This window comes from Phoenix dactylifera, chromosome 4 (assembly GCF_009389715.1).
Source record: "Phoenix dactylifera cultivar Barhee BC4 chromosome 4, palm_55x_up_171113_PBpolish2nd_filt_p, whole genome shotgun sequence".
NCBI lineage: Eukaryota > Viridiplantae > Streptophyta > Magnoliopsida > Arecales > Arecaceae > Phoenix > Phoenix dactylifera.
In genome coordinates this window covers 9,944,108-9,965,301 of record NC_052395.1, presented here as the reverse complement: position 1 = coordinate 9,965,301, position 21,194 = coordinate 9,944,108, and the positions used below count along the sequence as shown (strand labels likewise).

Genomic DNA, 21,194 nt, shown 5'->3' with positions numbered 1-21,194 from the left:
GTAAGGCCTATTTAAAGGCCTGCCCTCTCATGTATTAGGCAATTGAATGGTTGAATAAAAAACCCTAACCTCCTTTCTGCTGCTTCTTTTTCTTCCTCCTCTTCTCTTCTTTCTGCGTCTCTATAACCTCTTCTTCCTCTTCCTTCCCTTCTTCTTCCTCTTTCTCTCCTCCCTGCAGTGGTCCGCCATCAGGTTCCATTCTGGGCATTGTCATGGCAGTCCAAACAACTGTCATTTTCACCCAGTTACGGGACACATGTTAATTGTTGTTACTCAAGCACATATTTTAACTAACTTAAAAAGTCTTGTGAGTTGTGACCCTTTTCTCCCTTGAAAAAAAAGAACTGGCCCTCCTTAATAGCCTTAATCACATATCTATGCATATATGTATATCATTTCACCATTAAACTTATACCAACTTCAAGTGGCTCGAACTCCTGAACTCTGATCAAAAAAATTAATCATCACTTGATCGAATTTATTAGGTTTTCTGTCCTGATCTTCTAAAGATATAAACCCTTCAAAGGTGATTAGTCATTCATTACCAGGCTTCATGACCATTGCTGGATATAATCCACTACTGCTTTAATCTAATCGCGTGATCCAGGCCTGCAATTAGAGGGAAATTTGCCTTCAAGTTTCCAATGTAACGGCAGCACAAAATGGATACCATTAAGGTGTTTTCACTCATGATCTTGATCTCCACCTCAATATGTGACTTCTCATTTTTGTTCATGTTGTCATGTTTACAGCATATTTTGATGAACCAATTGTTGTTATTCCACCGTTTGGGCATAAGGCCCTTCTTGCATCCTCTGACAGCAAAAAACCAGCAGTCTCTCTATCTTCAGTTCTTTCCTTCTACAGGTAAAACATTAGTACATATGCTATCACAGCATAGCAATATAGCTGAAATAACTATAAAATTCACTTCCTAAGAATACTCATAAGTCTCCAGGATCAGTTTCGAAGTATGGAATAAAACTATAGACAGATAACAACAGACACAGCTGATAGGTTAATGAAACCAAAACATGAAGTGAGAAACCATGGAAGCTGTGTCTCTGAAGTTCAACATTTAAAGTCACCACAGTATTTTTGGGCCTAGATGAAAGTTTTCTTTCCCTTGAATGAGTTCTGCCAAGTGCCAACCATTAAACCACTAACAATGAATGTGCCCTATTCAATGCTAGTGCAGTTATTCCTATGAAAGTCAACATATGAATATATAGACAATCAGAAAACAGAAATGGAGATAAGAAAGTAAAAAAAAAGAAGGTAAAAATGAAAAGTAAAAAAAAATAGCGAGTACACACCTGCAGATGTCACGGAGCATTTTCAATCTCCTACGCCAACTGAGTTTCTTTTTCTGGCCGCTCAAATGTATAAGATAATACAATGATCCCATCTCCATGTATTCAGTAACCATTGACAAATGAGGAGGTTTCATGCATGCACCAAGAAATAATATAACTGCAAAATAGTATCCAAGACAGCAATATAAACTTCTATGCGTTAAGGTACGAGAGGCTCCTAGTGCACATTTCTCCTAGAATATGATAGTATGGATCCCATCACATAAATGAAAATAAAAATCATCATACACTACATGAAAATACTAAATATAAGTATGGGTAAAGAACATTACCATTTGGGTGCCGAAGACGGCTGAAAATAAAAAATAAAAATAAAAAACACATTGTCAGCAAACAATCATGTAAAGGAAGAAAATGCTGATATCCCTTAATCACAATTAAATGGTACCTCAGTATGGATATTTCATTACAGAAATCTTCCATATTTTCAGCTGTAAGATCTTGTTCTAGAAAAACTTTGATGGCAACATCTGTACCATTCCATATGCCGCGGAAGACCTCTCCAAAAAACCCTAAAGACAGATAAAGAACACAATTTTTTAGTTGATCACCCTCTTAGTAATAGCCTTATTAGCCAAAATGTTCATTGAGCAGCAACAAATAGCAAACAAATAGCAGGCAGAAAAACAAATACAGAGTAGCGAATATATATAATGCAAAATAAGAAAAGTGCAAATATCAAATGAAGTGGGCCTGCATGTACAGAAATGCATGTGTGTTGTGAGTGAGTGAGTGAGTGAGAGTGAGAGTGAGAGTGAGAGAGAGAGAGAGAGAGAGAGAGAGAGAGAGAGAGAGAGAGAGAGAGAGAGATGGTGTCAGGTGAGGAAGGGCAAGAAAAATAAGGGATGTCAAAACATTAATAACACGGATAGAGGTATGCATGCATGGTGCATGTTTGCTTGTTTGTATGTGCAAAAATGCATCACAGCTTTAGCATGACTGTGCAACAAAGGACAAGCAGCACAGTTCTTGGTTTCAAAAATGGTTGTTAGGATAAGAATTTCCATCATGTTCCAACAAAACAACCCTACCTCATACAGATCTTGAGATTCAGGATACTAAAACATACATGAACTCCTTCAGAAAGAATTGAATTATATGGCATCACACTGATGTATGATGTCCGGTCACAGTCAGCCAAGATAAGCATGATTTGCTTCCTGTCTATTATCTTGAGAAAATGGTCTTCCACATGCCACTTAATGCAACCAACATCCACAAACATATATACGAACTTTATCATAACCAATAGTTTAAGTATTGTACCAAGCACCATACTATACTAGTGCCTTACTAGTATAGTACGACATGCACTAAATTAGTACTATACACCCCCATAATGACGCATGGTACACTGTTAGAGCCGGCACATCAAATAGTACCATGTGTCAGTACCTTAATAAAATGAATCTTCCGCTTAGGGTGCCAAACCTACTTAGAAATCTCGATGGTAAGTTCAACCCAACTGTTTTCATATTAAAATTTTTTCACAGATCTGCTTCCGCATACCTACACCTGAATCCCATCCTGCACCCAAGCTCGCTTCTAGCAACTAAGGTTGGTATGGGGCATGTGCCAAGAAATGTTCTAGTACTGGTAGTTTGGTACCCAACTAGACTGATAAGGTACATTCAAAATAGCCCAATACGCTACAGTACCTAAATGCTAACTGTAACAAAAACTGTTATTAGTTTACCAGCAAAGTATATGTACAAGTGGTGAGAGATACTAGTCAAACTTTATAAATATTGGATGATAAATCAATTTTGAAAAAAAAAAATAACTAGATGCAAATGCAAACAGGTTGGCTACATATACCATGGAAGCTGCATATTTTTTGTAGTTTGGCAAAGGTGAGGTGATAGTCGTGCCATACAAAATCAGTAACATGTGATACATACCATATTGCATAATGGCTTGCAAAATACAACCCACAAGTATATAGGAGGTTTGAGTAATAAGTATTCAAGAAAGTGGCGCAAACATGAGATTCCCAGAAGAAAGTCCATGAATTTAAAGAAATAACAGAATTTGACAGTTGACACTGTGTTGGATGCATAGGTTTCAGAGTGTCAAGATGAAATGGTTACACATTCAACAATTCATTGAAGAAACACAAAAACATGTCTATAATAGGCCCAGTTTCTCTAATCCTTTGAAGATAAAGTTAGCCACCACTGGATATGTTCATGATCTAAAGCTTAATTGAGGTTCCTGTTATCTGCTGCAAAGCTTGAACAGAAATTGCTTAACACATGAAGTGGAAGATGGTAACCACTAACTTGAAGTCTTAAAAAATGTATATGCTATTTAATAGCTTGTATGCTACATCAAATTGAAAATGTCAACATCAAAAGGAAAGCAGTTAACATGAGAACAATTCTATGTTGCACATAAATATGGGCGAACAAGAAGTAGGAATATATCAATAGCTAGTTAACCTACTTCATAAATAACTCATGCTTACTATGCCAGAAATAGCAATGCTACAGTAAGGATCAAAAGTAGAAGCTCAATTTTTAATAAAATGAAGTAGCAATTCTTCTCTTATGTAGCTTTCCCTAATGTAAATGAAACAAATGAACTAGAAGCAAAAGATGGATATTGTCGCTACACAAGCATAGGAAAAAGAAGAGAAAAAACAAAAATACAACATGAGACTCAAAATGTGAAATATTCACTATCAATCGGGAAGCAAAATCAACAGAAATGAAGCAGCCATGCAACATTTTAACTATAGTAAATAATGATTTCAAGCTGGAAAAAAGTACTTGCCTATCCCAACACGTGTTCCAACAGTTAACTCTGAGAAATCAATATTCCATTCTTCAAAAGGTAATAAAGGCTTATTCAGAAATGGACAAGACTGCAAGACTTTGTTCCAAGTTGATGATACCAAATCTTCTGTTCTTAGAAAATCAGAAGCTCCACTTCTCTCTGAAGTCTGACCCCTGAATTCATTGGGTGATGAAGGTAGTGATACAGCCTTCGGCATGGAATTTGTTTGCTTTCTTGAGTCATTGTAAGTACCAGATAGTCTACCGGATACTTCATCCTGATCATCAAATTGATGAGTTGATTCCCAAATCATTTAAAAAGCCATTAAACATCAATACAATGTTACACAGAATTATGGCAGCAATAACTTCCAAAGAAAGCAATGGATGAAGAAGTGCTTTCAAAGAAAAAGTTTGCAATTGATTATGGACTTATGAAGCAAGCATGCAAATTATGGAAAGCAATGGAAGTCTAATATAACCACTAAATTTAAGCTAGCAGTTTGTGAGCCCCCTAGCCCAGATCATATAGAATATATAATACATATTTCATACATATTTTCGACCAGTAAAAAGTATTTATATCAAGTATATAGTGTAGATGCATCATATTTTACACATCAATTAATGATTATCTGTAAAGTTAAAAAAATTAGGAGATTCTTTTCTAAAATTTATTTTTAAATAGATCAGCTGTGTAAGTTATTATTATTTCTTGTGATGAAAGGGAATTTGAGATGATGATGAGAGCTGCTAATTTTGAAAATTAAAAGAGTCCTGGTTTCTATGAAGTCCTACTTAGAAATATCAAATCAACAAAACTTGATCCTATGGTATGCATTGTTAGGTGGTTACTAAAAGCCCTACCGTATGTAGAAACTTTCTTATGGGGCAGTGGGACAGATTTTTTTTTAATGCATGATGCATGGAATGGAAAAAAATAGTAGAGGTGGTGCCAGCTAGCGGCCGTACCCCAGCTGCCAATAGGAGTTGTCACGGAGTCATTGGGTGGAAAGATAAACAAAAGCAAGTGAAGAAACTTTGAGTGGGTGGGCTGCTGGCCAAAGAGATGAGAACCAAATGCCCCCTGACCATCTGCTTTTATATAGGGTATTAGATGATCATTTGTTTATGGGTGCTTAGTTTATAGTAGCAGCTACGGATATGTGTTAATAGAATCCTTAATGAATCTTTCATATAGGAATTATATTAGCAAGGACTCATTTAATAAGACCTACGAATGAATAAGAAAATTCTTCCATGACTAAATTGCTATGCTAGAGAATTATGTCCGCCGCATGTTTTCTCTAATAAGTTGCCACCTCATGCTTTCCTCAAGCAGCTGCCATCTCATGCTAATGCCACCCCATCCTTATGACCATGCTTAACACCACCTCATGCTTCTCCTTGGCTGCCACCTCCTACTTGCAGTCTTGCATGGTAGCCAATAGTTGACACCTAGCTTCCTTATGATGACTGGCCACCTCAGCTATTTAATCAGCTATCAAAGGGGATTTCAGCCTTCTTGCTACCTTTTTGATGCTCCAAAAAACAGCAACCATAGAGTAGAAAAACTTGTTGAGGAGAAAGTGAAGCTGAGGGAAGCAAGGAAAAATAAAGCAAAAAGGAAGTGGTGGTTCAGCTTTTGAAATTGGTTCACTGATTTTTGAAATCTGTTTTCTCAATGTTTTGGCAACAGTCAGATCAAAATATTTCGCTTTATTGGGATCAGAATTATTTTATGGATTTCAGACATAGTAAATTGTTTGGTTATACAATGATGGAACAACATGTATCCTAGCTTGATTTAAAGCAATCACAGTTTCATGATTTTGCCGAACACTTCTTACTAATACTTTTGCAATAAGTTAATTTTGTAAACTTTCCTTTGAGCTTGGAGTATTTGTTTAAGCATATATTAATGCCAAATTGAGCTTTTTAAAATCAAACATTATCAATGTATCAAAGAAATTTCTCTTGATCATTCTGATCCATTCAAAGACTTTATTGCTGTCCTACTATTTAAAAGTGAATATCTTATATTTATTGATTGAAAACCCTCTGGTCGATGAATGAGTGAATCCTTGAGAAACAGGTATAATAATTGTTTCCAATGCAAATCTAGCAGGTATAGTAGTTGGTTATTAGTGAACCCTAGAAAATGGGTATAATAGTTGACGCATCAATCTTGACCCACTAGTATAATAGTTGGTACAAGTGAATGTTTAGTTAGTGGGCCCATTCATCAGTAAACCCTTGAGCAACCGGCATGAGATATGATGATTGCTAACCAGTTAATACTGAATTGACTTTACGAAGAAACTCCAAGTGTATTCAATGCTTTGAAACAAGTGTTTTCAACTATATGAATAAAGATATGTTTTTGATTGTACTATTTGTTTTAAGTGTTTTTAATGTTTTACAAGTAAGCTATCTTGGCTAATGCACTTATTTAATAACTCTTATAAGATAATGTTTCATGACTTCTTGAGTTTCAAATAGTACTGGTCGTTATTGCTTCTATCATTCTACTTTTTTGGAAAACTATATTGTTCCAGGTTCGTAATACTGGTTTCAATGTCCATATTGATATCACATTAGTAAAATGCCAGTTCAACGTACTGACACTCGGTATGTCCCTGTACTGAGTACTGGTTTGGTATTGGTATTGTAAGGTTATGCTTGGTACAAGACGATATGCATTGAATGATGAACCTTGATATTGTTTGTTATGTTGGATACTTGTATAGCTTACCTACCTATATTTGTTATATTTCAAAGTGAGAGGCTGCTTGGTATTAGCCTATTAACAAGCCTCAAATGTTTTGGTATTCATAATAAGGCCACTTTTCTACAGTAGAGAGACTTGGCAATATTTGCATTTAAATTTAAGGCTTCTAGTTGCCTATTAGTAGTGAGATAAGAATAGTATAATATATCTATATGTAATATGACGTAATGAGCTATGTTATATATTATGGGATGATGGAAGTGACCTCTATAATGATTTTGAGTTGTAAGCTACAAAATTTGAATTTAGAATGAAACTTACTTGCTCCAAAAGATCCATCATTTTATGATTACATGACTTGAGGTTTAAATTGACAATTATGTGTTTCTGCGGCAACTGATCATATTAAAATCAGGCCAATGATTCATTGTAATTGTTGCCACACTCAGGACTTGGCAAAGCTGGGTTTCAATTCGTGAAAATTGCACTGTAGAATTATAATATAAAGTGTTTCTCATAAAAGTGTTCAATTGATTTGCTGACTTCACTTAAAAATTCTAAAAAATTTTAAGCCGCGGCTGGACCTCTGTTTCGTTCGAAATAGAGGAACCGGCCACGACCTCTCCTGTCGTGGCCTCCACCGGCGTCTTTCCCCCTTCTCTCTCTCTCTTCCTCTCTCCCATCCCTCATCGGTACGGCTCCCACGGCTTGTACCGACTCGTGCAGCCGGATAACCGGTATGGTGCTCAGTACCGGTTCCTCCGACCTTGAGTGAACCTTATCCATTCATGTATAATTTAAAACAATAGATACTGAATGATGCCAATCCTTAAAAGCTACCAGAAATCAGACAATTGTAGCCTATATAGCAGATCCACATCTATAGGGCACAAGAGACAATAACATGAAACCACCAGACAAACATCCAAGGTTTTACATACTGTGGTATGGGAATGTCTCAATTTTCTGTTTCGATAACATAATGCAAAATTACCAAACAAGTAACCAAGGTTGTAAATAATGTAGGATGGGACTGTCTCAAATTTCAATGGAACAAGACACCCCCCACCTACAAACACTTGAGATAGTGGATGTCCCATCCCATCACAAGCCATTTCCTGACTCATCCCACATACCACACCGACGCTAGGAACGGTGAGATGCCCAGTCGTCCCACAGATATTTAAAACATTGCAAGCATCAATCATTGTCTTAATGAAAACCAATAGGATTGAAAGTAAGTTCTAGCGGACGGCTAATATACTCTGCAACAGTACCCAATGGAATGCAACCAAATAACAAGATTTAGGATGCCATGAGAGTGGACTAAAAAAAATGTAAGTGAAAATACAAAGGTTATGCATAGTTTATTATGGTTTTAAGGGGAAGATCATACTTCAGTCATAATAGACAATTCTTTTCAGGATTTATTGGCAACACTTACAGAACTGAATCGGCTTCAGAAAAGTGGCCATGCATCAATTTACAGAATGGAGATAAAGAAATTACACCAAGATCTGAGAGGAAGAAGGTTGTATGCCTCATAATTCTCAAAAATACTAATAAGTCTACCCAATACTACTATAGGATAGAAAGAAGACCAGGAAAGTGCCCAAAAATTGTTGGAATGGTCGCAAGAGGACCACGACAGTCTTCCATGAATCACAAGTTGATTACATCCAGCATTGGAGCTTGGAAGTAGATTGGCTCGCAAAATGAGTTTCCTCATGACAAACCACTAAAGATGACTCCAAAAATCTAAATGCTTTAATTTTATGAGATAGAAGAGAAAAATTAGGGGAGCTGCCCTAATGCAACAAATACAAATTTAAGGGCAATATCATAGTATACATGAAGTAGGATATCATCCTCTAAGGTAACATGCAAGTATATTATATGATAAAAACAAAGTAATCTTAATTTTAATCAAGAGCCTAACATAGGGGTGCAAATGGGTCGGGTCGGGTGACCCCGATCCGACCCGGTTTTTTCTTCGGGTCCTAATTTTGAACCCAGACCTGACCCGGTTGAAGATCGGGTCGGGTCGGGTCTAGATCGGATCGGGTTCGGGTCCGAATCGGGTCCACTTTTTTGTGCTTTTGGGAAAGAATTTGGGCAAATCTAATTTGGTCATATCATAATTATGAGGTGCTGGGTGACCCATGACTTGAAAGACTTGCAATTGACCTCCAGTCAGAATGGATGACCCATGACTTACTAAGTTGGTCTACAAGCCAAATTTCATATCCCACTATTTTTTGTCTATATGACTGATTGGACGGCACTTGGTGTCTCCCAGCTCCCCTCTCACGACGACAAAAAAAATCCCAGACCTTCTTCCAAAATCCAATTCCATTGCAGAAAACGGGCACATGACCCATATTCAGTTCAGTGTTCCCTCACTTCCTCCCTGCAAAAGTTAAAAAAAACAGAAACCAAAAAACAGAAGGAAAAAAAAAGAGCCAGCTACCGAGACACCAGAGGTAGCAACAGTGTAATAGATTGAGAGAGAATCCTGACGGACCAATAGTGCCACGACCCACACAAAAAAAAAAACTCTATTTTGCTTTTCCCCCTCTCTCTCTTTTCGGATCCATTCGGGTCGGGTCGGGTCCGTTCGGTAAACCCAGACCCGACCCAGAAAATGATTCGGGTCCAATTTTAGGACCCGACCCGGATCCGCGGATCCTAAAATTCAGGTCGGGTCCGGTCTACACGGGTCGGGCCGGGCCGGGTCTCGGGTCGACCCGACCCATTTGCAGCCTTAGCCTTCCATGATCTATATAGGATTTCCAATGAGGACAAACTTGTGAATATAATCCATCAAAGGTCAAGAACATCTAATGACAAACTCTTGAAGCAATCTCTTGGTGTTTGAGTTTCTTGCTAAGAAAACTTAAAGCAATATGAAAGCCTTCATTTAATTGAGGCATTACACAGGTTAGAAGACAACTTATCAGTGATGGAGAAATCAACTGGAAGCAAGCAAGGTCCATATGACTTCGAAAGAGAGTAAGAGACTAGGATTATAAGAGACAGAAAGCATACTTTGATATACAGAAATACATCAATCTCAAAAACAAATCATATCCCAACAAACCAAATTAAAGCATAATTCTAAGGCATGATTAACTAATGTATGTACACATAGTGCAACTTTATCCATCACCATCCTGCAAATAATTCTGACACGTCATGCCAAGATGGAAATGACCAGAAAAGGGTACTAAAAAAACAACTATTACTAAGAATGAGAAGCTTACATCATTATGTGGTTCATTTAAGTTCTTGTCATTTCTGGAGCACAAGCCTGAACTTTCATCACCATGATCCCTTAAGAGACGATTTTGCTTTAATGTTTCATTCATTGCTCGAACAGCTCTGTTGACAAATTAAATAAGAGATAAGACAAATCAAAATATGGAGTTATTTTATTTTAAAAAACTTAGTTCATGGCTTCATGCTTTTAAGAAAAAAAGGTTCTTGACAATAATTTGGTTACACAAAATTTCAAGTAAAAATGCAAGTGTCATGTCTTATTTGTATAAAGCAAAAGCATAAACAAAAGCTAGAATAGGTGCAAGAATATGAGAGCATCTACTTTCCAAACTCAACCATATTGATTGCCTAATAAATACTTCTACATGCAGTAAAAGATATACTTACATTAAACATAATGGTCCATAATAAGCTCGATCCACATCAAATATTCCATGCATGAGGTGTTTTGCTTGCATTTAACTTTTTATTAATTGGATACTGCTTAGGATAGAAGAAGAATGATATCAAAAATTGTTATTGACAGTATGATTGCACACATGGTAGAGCACGATATTGTCTTCTCAAAATTTATATAGCATTTCGTGATTCATGACACATATCCATGCATGTTATGAGATAAATACATTGAGAAAATGAGACTCCAGAACTTCAGGAATGCTCTCCTAAAGGTTGACTAGAAAACAAAAGATTATTTTACCAAAGCATTTCTTGCAAAATACGGTACATATGACTATAGTCATATTTATTTTGAATTGTTGCAAAAAGAAAAGTTTAAACTATATTCAAATTAATCATGTAACTTTTCCTTAGTTAAACACTGAGCTTTGAAATACTTCTAATTACGTGGCTTTTCAAGTAGTCAAGTGGGTTGAATTCAGAGAGATTACAAGTTCCCTTTGAATAGGAAGAATCTAAAGAATCCTAGCTTAATAATATCAAGTCAGGAATAGGAAGGTCTTTAAGTCGATTATAATTTGAGTTGTACGCAACGTACGCCGAACCAGTACCGATAGGTGTACCAGTCACCTACCGGACAAGTTCATACCAAAACCGGTCTGGTACGAACCGGTCTAAGTTTAGAAAAAAAAAATAGTTTTCTACCGTGTCCGCTCCAGAGCTGGCCGCATTTTCGGGCCACGCGCTCTCACACTATAGCGCGCGCGCTGTGGTTAAAAAAAATGGCCCGGATACTGGTTCCAGGCCGGACCGGTCTGTACCAGGCCGAACCGGCCAGTATGGACCGGTTCGGTAGACCATGGTTTTACATATTGGTATTGTGGTGCATGTTGAATGATTCAACAAATATCTAGTCCAAAATCAACAACCGGCAATTATATCCTTCAATATTCGTCTCCAGGAAGGCTTGTAAGAAGGGCATTCTACATGTTTGTTGGAGTATTGCAAGTTTGCAACATAGCTAAAATTATTTCCAGGTTTACCTGATATCAGTTCCCAAGGTTAAATGTATCAATCAGGTTGAATCAACCAATATACCATGTCACAGCATGCCAGTTACTTGCCAATCCACAAGGCAGAAAGTACAGCCTAATAAGAAAGCTACCATGTGAAAATTTACCTCTTCTTTTGAACAATTGTATTGCTTCATGCTTATGCATATAAATTTTTTAACCACCCATACCACATGTTTAATTATTAAACACCAGATATATTACAGAACTCTTGTATTTGCACTTTTTTTTATAAATGCGCATCAATAGAAGCACACAGACCACACCTAAGACAAGTTTGAAGTACAAACATAATGAATACTTTTAAAACATTAAATCAAATTATAGATTTTCCAGAAATTTTGGGACTATGTTAACATAATTATTGAAACAGTTCCTATGTGTAATTTGGAGACATTGAATGAAACTGAGTTCATACAGATAAATTTGTGACCGCCCTACATGGTTGTAAGCCTATGATATGGTACAAAATTATACATGGTCCCTTTTAACCCTATAGACACGTGATTTTTATAATTCTAAGGCCATAATACTGCTATACTGAATGTGTTAACATAATTCCCTGCATAATGTATGATATGCATTTTTTGCAACCACCAGGCCTTATTTAATTTTTTTGTCAACAAGGACATTTGGAGAAAAACTGGGCAAGAAAGAAGAAAATGAACAAGTGGAATTGGAAAAACTGCAAGTTACAAAGGGACTAAAAATATGAACAAAGGACTACTCAAACTAAAGCAAAGAACAACCTCACAATATCATCACTGATCTCAGGTGTAATACTAATGCTTCTTCTTCGTATCCTACGAAGATCAGACGTCGATGCACCATCTGACCTGCAAGTAACATGCTCAAGATATCCATCCAAAAATTGCTTTACAAATTTTGCTAAGCATATGGATGCAAATAGGATATGAATCAATGTTTATAAACACAATTAATCCTAGATTTGAGTGTCTAAAAAGCAAAATAAGAAGTAGACTCATGAAATACCAACTAAAAGAATAGTGTATAACCTCCACGTATCTGTATGTGCATAATATACATATATACATACATATGTGATACATCTGTGTATAAATACATAATTCATACTATACAAACACATCACAGAGGCATACTGAACAGTAGGCCTAAAAGAGCCAAGCTCAAACCAAATGTCCAATAAGTTAGTGGGTATGTGTCCAATGATATGACCAGATAACTAAAGACCCCTTGCTGGCAACCCCAAGAGTACCAAACTAGAAAAGAAAATCATAATTCCTGGCTTCTCTTAAAATTACATGTTCATCTAGTATCCAGAAGGTTCTTTCTCTCCAATATGTTCGCAACTTTGCATTCATACCACATCAAAACAAATAAAAGAACAGATTCATGAATACACCCCTTTCAAACAAAAATAACCCTCTTGCCTCTGTTTCTCCTCAGACAGTTGCTGAGAGATTTATGGGGAGGATAATTTAGGTGCCAGCTGTGATGTGTTGTACCGCTTGGCATGTACCATGCAAGTGCCACACCAGCATGCAACACAATTGCAAGCTAGCGCCTAGCGCAACACAGTCTTCATGCATGCTAGTGCATGCAAGCACTGGCACAGCATAGCATGGTTTTGTATGGTGTGTCAGACCAGCACAACCCCAGCGCAAGATACTCAAAACCTACACTAATATGATAGTTTCCATCTCTCCTCCCATACACCTTGAATCTTCATAAAAGAAAAAAAAAGCCTAAGCATGTATGCTGCATGAGATATCTTGCAAGATACTTATGGCTAATTTACCTAATTTAAGCTAGCTTTCCTGTAAAGCGTAGGTATTTTTTGGAACTCATCATAGTAAAAGTTACATGATTCTTGGGTAAGCGAACATGCGATACTATAATTCTGGAGATTGATTTTTTATAGGTATATCATTGGATGTTAAACAAGCTAAACGGGCCATTCTCTACAGCCATAGATATTATTTGCAAGGAAACTTACACTATAAAGAGTTGCAAGAATCTGGAAAATATTAATATTTCTTTTGGAATTATTAGACACAAATAAAGAAAACTTTGGTTAAGCACATGGAAAATAACAGCTTGAATAATAGTCCATGTGCTTACATGGAAAATGTGTAGCTCGAAGGTGTATAAAATTATTCACTAAAAAAGTTAAACTTGTAATTGGAAGAATTTCTTTTTGAAGAACATTTGCAACAGTAATTCAAAGAAGCTTATTAACAGATATTATAATTTTGGTTTATAGAGTAAATATAAACAAACCTATTAAGGTATCAAAAAGGCTCATCCAGGCATTTGCATTTATGCCTAACAGTGTGCCATATTCTATGACAGGCTAAAACCACTCGAGTGACTCAACCTTGTCCATAGATCACCTAGAACGAGCCCCTTTTTTGGGACAAAAATGTCTTAATAGATGCCCTTTGTTCTTCATGATGGCATTACCATATGTCTAATCATTTTTTCATGAAGAACAATGATAGAATCATAACTAAGCTACACATTTGCAATGACGAAGGTGATGAGTTGAGAAGAGATCATAATCAAAGATGAAGATAACTTGGTGACCATTAAGTATCGTACTGACACAGGAAATGACATACAAGATATCTGTAACTTGTGCCACATTGTTATGGATAAGAGATATAAATCAAAGAACTGAGGATCATTAATTTTAATCAGTGCTTAATTTATTTATATTTCACAAAATTGTGCCATGTATAGTTTGTTCCGATCAATAGTTTTTCAGTGTTTAACCTCCAAAATCTTCACCACATCTAGCTTTGATCATTGGATGGTCAGCAAACTAAAAGAACTGAGAAGGCATTTGCTAAGATTAGGTAACATATGCCATCAACATATCCTCTGGGTCAACAACCTGCCATACACAAGCTTGTTACAAATTTTCTAATCCACCATAAAAGCTAAAAAGTTGCATTTGCTTTCCACCATTATACATTTTCATGATAGCATGCACCACTCACTTTGAGTTGCCACAACTTTGGCAAAAAGAGCAAGCAGACGGACCGTCTATGCAGTTAAAGAAAATCTACTAAAGTTTAAAAAAATTCTGAATGGTACAACAAGCTACCAGCTAATCTACAATACAAGCAATATATATTAAAAGATTCGGTACAACTAAAAATTATTCACTAGAAACTACATATGATAACTCTCCATATTATTAGAAAACCCTCATCCTAAAAACAAGAACTACTTGCAGGCAAAATTTACAACTGAGTTCTTGTCCCGAGACCAGCACCAATTAACCTACAATTGAAAGAGAAAAGAAAAACATACAAGGTGATGTTCTTCAGCTACGAGGATCGTTAAAACAGAAGATGAAAAATGTAAAACATGAGGTACACTAGAATAATCCATAATTCAAAATCTAGAATGAAAGTTATTCTGAGAACCTTGATGCAGCTACACCATCTGCATATTCCCTGAATGATTGTCTGTCACCACTAAGCATTGATCTCCCCCGTGTTCTAAATAGAGGATGCTCTGGACTGCAAAAAAACCAAAAATGTCACAAAATTGTGCTTAAGAATTAGCATTTTCTAACAAAAATTGGAAGAAAATGCTGGCTCGGATGAATTAGCACTGGACAGTCAAATATCTATCACGAATATTTATGTTCGATGTCAAAAATCTAGACAATAACAAGTTTAAAGACAGGAAGCAAGTGCCGAAAATTATATAACTCAATCAACAAACTTGTCCACATAGATGTGCCTGACACCAGTGTGTTGGAATCTGTATCAACGGCATTAGTTTGTTTTAAAATCCAATTGTGCATATGTTTTCAAGAAGAGGTGGTAGATAAAATCATTATTATCTGCATCTCAGGTGAAATTCATGAAACGTATTTTGGCATCTGTTCAGAGATTGCCAATACTTATGTTCTCAATACTGGTCTCTTTTGATAAAATGAATTTGACTGCTTCAGGCACCCCCACTGAGGATATTTGAACCTTATACCAAAGGACTTCAGCGAGGGAGGGGAGTGCGGGCAATATAATCATAACCCAGGTATTTTGAACCGGTACCGGTAGGCGTACCGGTGGCCTACCAGACTGATTCATCGTTCTCGGTATCGTTTTGATACTGGGCCCATACCGAGAGCCCCAGTCGGAGTCGGAGAAGACGAGGTGAAAGAGAGCGCGCAGGGAGGGAGGGAGAAAGAGCGGCCTATGTCGCCCGCACAGGGCCACAGGGGGCCGGCGGACACCGCGAGGGTGCGACGGAGGTGTTGAGGACCCACGCAAGCGGCACTGCCATGGCGCCATGCCCAGCGAGGACCATGCAACATCCGAGGGCCAGAGAGGCCAGTTGAGGAGCCTTGACGCCGGCCGACCCTTAACCGGCCAAGGGGTTCGGTGGCAGCAGCAGCAACGCATGGGATCAGCCCGTGCAGACCGCACGCACAGGGCCACGCGCACAGCACGGCCACAGCGGCAGCAAGCCGTGGCAGGGCGGCCACAGCGCGCCCGCCCAGCAGCGCACCCACACGCGCGCAGGCCACAGACGGGCAGCCAGTATGCCCGCGCCCGCAAACCCGACCTGCTAGGGTGTTGGAGGGTGGCTCTCGGCCCCGAGTCACCACACCAAACCCTTCGCCTCATGCTCCTTTCGGATGTCTCAAGATGTACGGATGCGGGCCGAACGGGTAACGCCGGTTGTGTGCCGAGCACTTAGTAACCAAGGGAATCAAGGCAAGGGGCGGGTCTACTGGCTGCAGCTTGGCCCGACCCTTGGCTTGAAGAGAAAACAACTCAAGAACACAAGTGGATTTAGAGGAAAGCTTGAGGTGGATTCTATTCCCAAAATGAAGCTTACAAGCATAATCTAGTGGAACTATGATGGGTTCTCACTAGCCCAACTCCTTAGAGACACTCTAGGACCGAATACAATAGGGCAAAGCCCTCCCAAGCCTAAGGCCGAAATACAAGAGAATACATATGACATAAGGTCCCTAAAATGTGCCTCTCCAAGGCTTATTTATAGGCATCCAAGTCCTCACATGGCTGCCCAAAGAAGTGGCTAAGACATGGCTTCATAGGGCCTTGGCTATAGCCTAGGTGGTATGTGGCACAAGGCTGCAGCCTTGGCATGGTGGCTGCAGGCCTTTGGCATGGTTGGCTGTGGCAAGGCTGTTGGCATGGCATGGCAGCAGGCTGGGCAGCAGGCTGGGCAAGGCATGGCTGCTGCAGTGGCTGGCAGTGTGGAATGGCTGGGCTGCAGGCTGCTGGCTGCTGGCTGCTGGCAGGATGGCATGGCCCTTGGCAGGGCTTTGGCAGGTGGCTGGCAGGGCATGGGCGTGGCTGCAGGGCCTGCAGGGCATGGGCGTTGCTACAGGACCTGCAGGGCCATGGACATGGCTGGCAGGCTGGGCAGCATGGCTGGCATTGCCAGGCAGGCTGCATGGTGCTAGCAGGGCCTAGGCAGGCACTGGGCATGGCCTGGCAGGCGGCAGGACAAGGCTGGGCATGGCTGCAGGGCGGCCAAGGGCTGGGCACAGGCTGGCAGGGCGTCTGGGCGCGCGGCAGGGGCGTGGCTGGGCGCTAGGGCGTGGCAGGGCACGGCAGGGCTTGGCACGGGCGCCGAGGCGCGGCAGGCGGCGCGCGACAGGGCGCTGAGGCGCGGCGCACGCAGGGGCGGTCGGGCGCGCGTGGGCGCGCGCGCAGGCGGGCACAGTCTTCGGCGAGGTTTGCTGGCCCGAACCTCGCCCGGCCGTGCTGGGGCGCGCGGGCGCGCCCCTGGGCTGCGGCGAGGTTCACTGGTCCGAACCTCGCCCGGTCGTGCTGGCGCGCGCGGCGCACGCGAGTGGGCACCTGGGCGCGCGGGCGCGGGCAGGCGCGGGCGTGCATGGTCAGGCGGGCACGCTGGCGGGCATGCTGACGGGCGCGCGGCACTATAGCTGTCGAGGTTCTTTGTCCTGAACCTCGCCAGGCCTGTTCGCTAGGCCTGGGAGCACCCGACACTGTAGCTGGCGAGGTTCAGCCTCCAGAACCTCGCTCGGCATACTGTAGCTAGCGAGGTTCTTGTCACATAACCTCGCCGGGCACACTGTAGCTTGCGAGGTTCTTTGGTCTGAACCTCGCCGCAGCAATGCAGTCTTGCAACTTTTGGCCGCGGCAAGCGTGCGGTGGGCTCGGCCGAGGTTAGGCATGCTCGGCCGAGGCTTGGACATGTGCGCGGCATGCTCGGCCGAGGTTGGGCGTGCTTGGCCAAGGCTTGGCATTGATGGTATGGGCCTGGTGCGCGCGGGCGATGTCGGGCACGCAGCGGGCGCGGACGACCGCGGATGCATGCGGGCAAGCGCGGGCGTCGTCGTGCGCGCGGCGGGCCGAATGTGGGGGTGCTTGGCCAAGGTTCGGCCAAGTGTGAAGATGCTCGGCCGAGGCTTGGCCAAGCGTGAAGGGGCTTGGCCAAGCGTGAAGGGGTTTGGCCAAGCGTGAAGGCCATCCCTCCAAGCAAGTAATTGGCTCGATCCTTGATCTTGGTCTTGGTAGGACCCTCCTTCGGTAGCTTCCGAGCCCGGGCCTCTTCTTGGTGGTGGGATTTGATAGTGGTGTATGAGGGAGGTCCGCAACATTCCCCCTCCCTTGAAAACTATCCTTGTCCTCAAGGATAAAGTTTGGATACCGTCGGGGAACCTTGGCATAGTCTTCTCAAGCATCCTTCCTCCCCAATGGATGAATACTTGCCATATCTTTCTCCTTGCTTTCTTCTCTTTCAAAACCCCCCTATGAGCTTCAAGTAACCTTCGAACCTTCAGAGGTAGGCCCTCCAACTTCTCTTCTTGCCGGTTGCTTTCATCATGGTGCCGGTTGGTTAACTCCAAGACTCTTTTTGATGCCGGCTCAACCTTGGGCAAGGGCCAATAAACCATGGCCTCAAACTTCCATTGGCCAACATTTGTTTCTTCTCCCAAAATAATTTGGCCAAAACGCTTGAATTCCAATTGGGTGAGAGCATTCTTTTTGAGCATGATGTGGAAGTGGTGCTCATTCAAAATGGACAACACAACCTCCAAATGTCTCTTAGGTGGCTCTATGAGTCGGAAAGGATCAAAATATCATCATAAGAAGAAAGAGAAAGCTTTCTTAAGCAAGGCCAATACCTCCTCCGTTGAAGCTTGAAAGATGGACGGTCCTTCCACCCTCGACAAGGTATGTAAAGGGGGGTCGGCCTCCTCCTTTTTAGTGCTATGTTCGGCCTCACCATCAAGCCCAAGCTCTTCACTTTCTTCCTCTAAATTTTCAGTCTTGGTGGCTTCATCTTTGCTTCCCACTTGTCCCATCTTGTTTACCTCGAATTGGCCCTCAAGCTTTTAAGCATGGGAAAGCTCCTTCTTGGGTTGTCTCATATAATCATGGCTTGCCCCAATCTTCATATACTCCCGGGCCTTCTCTAACTCCCTCTCTCCACCTACTTTCCCCATAGCCATGCTCCCCATGCTGGCTAGCATAGCTACTTGCTCCTTGAGTACTCCTATACTCCCAACTCCTTATCTTTTCTTCTCTTCTTTTTTCTTCATCTCTCCTCACTTCTTTCTCCCTTCTCTCTTCTTTTCTTCTTTCTTCTCTCGTCCTCATTAACTCATTTTTCCTCTCTTTTTCTTCCCTATCCCTTAGATCCTTTCTAATTTTGGATAGGGTCTTATTTGCCCTCTTTAAACAAGCCTCACTCTCCTCCATGATGTTTACCATGTTAACCCAATTCTTTCACTCTAACCCTCCGGACTCCATAAAATTTTTTTTGTTATCCAAATCACCACCCCGAACCTCCTTCGGTCGTCACCCAAGGGATGAACCGATCCTTCTCTTTCTAAAAAATTTTGAAATGAACACCACTCAATCTCCTCCAATTACAACAAAGGTTTACAAAGTAAAATCCTCTCTTTCTCCCAAGAGAGACGTTTTGAAACTCTATTTGCTCCCTACCCGATATAGTTGGGAAAGGGCACGAGGTACTACCACTAGCCTCCCTCTTGTGCCGTCCCTAATATACCCTACACCAAATAGTTGGGTCAAATAGTGCCGGATACTACCATTAGCCTCCCCATTGGCACCATCACAATGATGAGCAAGGTACAGATCAATCCGTTCCCTTTCACAAGAAAAGTGCTCACTCCTCTTTTTCAAATAAGAATGATAAATGCAGAAATTTGAGCACTACTTGCATGCAAAATAACTTCTACTATACCCCCTCTCAAATGCAACAAGTAATATGAAGGTAGTAAGAAGTAAACTTAACTTCTAGGCATGCAATGAAAAGTAAAGTACCTAAACACAACCCAATATATAATCTGAATTTTTTTTGGGGTTGTAGACGTTACCTCTTAGGAAGAGAGATCTTCGACGGAGCTTCTCTAGGAACTTCTCTCGACGAAATCTCTCAATGAAAGCACCATTGTTGGAGGGCGGCTCTTGGCCCCGAGTCACCACACCAAACCCTTCGCCTCGTGCTCCTTTCGGATGCCTCAAGATGTACGGATGCAGGCAGAACGGGTAACGCCGGTTGTGTGCCGAGCACTTAGTAACCAAGGGAATCAAGGCAAGGGGCGGGTCTACTGGCTGCAGCTTGGCCCGACCCTTGGCTTGAAGAGAAAACAACTCAAGAACACAAGTGGATTTAGAGGAAAGCTTGAGGTGGATTCTATTCCCAAAATGAAGCTTACAAGCATAATCTAGTGGAACTATGATGGGTTCTCACTAGCCCAAGTCCTTAGAGATACTCTAGGACCGAATACAATAGGGCAAAGCCCTCCCAAGCCTAAGGCCGAAATACAAGAGAATACATATGACATAAAGTCCCTAAAATGTGACTCTCCAAGGCTTATTTATAGGCATCCAAGTCCTCACATGGCTGCCCAAAGAAGTGGCTAAGACATGGCTTCATAGGGCCTTGGCATAGCCAAGGCCTAGGTGGCATGTGGCACAAGGCTGCAGCCTTGGCATGGTGGCTGCAGGCCTTTGGCATGGCTGCAGGGCATGGTTGGCTGTGGCAAGGCTGTTGGCATGGCATGGCAGTAAGCTAGGCAGCAGGCTGGGCAAGGCATGGCTGCTGCAGTGGCTGGCAGGGTGGAATGGCTGGGCTGCTGGCTGCTGGCAGGATGGCATGGCCCTTGGCAGGGCTTTGGCAGGTGGCTGGCAGAGCATGGGCGTGGCTGCAGGGCCATGGACATGGCTAGCAGGCTGGGCAGCATGGCTGGCATTGCCAGGCAGGCTGCATGGTGCTGGCAAGGCCTGGGCAGGCACTGGGCATGGCCTAGCAGGCGGCAGGACAAGGCTGGACATGGCTGCAGGGCGGCCAGGGGCTGGGCACAGGCTGGCAGGGCGCCTGGGCGCGCGGCAGGGGCGTGGCTGGGCGCTGGGGCGCGGCAGGGCACGGCAGGGCTTGGCACGGGCGCCGAGGCGCGGCAGGACACGGCAGGGCTTGGCCCGAGCGCCACGGCGCGGCAGGGCACGGCAGGCGGCGCGGCAGGGCGCGGCAGGGGCGGTCGGGCGGGCGCAGTCTTCGGCGAGGTTCGCTGGCCCGAACCTCGCCC

The 21,194-nt window shown here is 41.9% G+C and overlaps 1 protein-coding gene across 4 annotated transcripts in view; it reads right to left on the bottom strand.

Moving 5' to 3' along the window:
• LOC103706893 (serine/threonine-protein kinase EDR1-like) overlaps nt 1-21,194 on the bottom strand; it is a 60,446-nt gene that overhangs the window by 4,456 nt on the left and 34,796 nt on the right. For 3 of the 4 annotated variants that reach the window (XR_005511458.1, XM_039125506.1, XM_039125507.1), the window contains exons 8-14: nt 15,052-15,147; nt 12,385-12,471; nt 10,148-10,265; nt 4,152-4,431; nt 1,765-1,888; nt 1,649-1,668; nt 1,317-1,473 (exon numbers count right to left, since the gene is read on the bottom strand). Coding sequence is in view for 3 of the 4 variants with exons in the window: in XM_039125506.1 (XP_038981434.1) it covers nt 1,317-1,473; nt 1,649-1,668; nt 1,765-1,888; nt 4,152-4,431; nt 10,148-10,265; nt 12,385-12,471; nt 15,052-15,147 (882 nt within the window). In the remaining variant the exon portion in view is untranslated. Of the gene's footprint in view, nt 1-898; nt 1,205-1,316; nt 1,474-1,648; nt 1,669-1,764; nt 1,889-4,151; nt 4,432-10,147; nt 10,266-12,384; nt 12,472-15,051; nt 15,148-21,194 lie in introns of those variants that run through there. The other variant, XM_039125508.1, reaches the window with a different exon arrangement.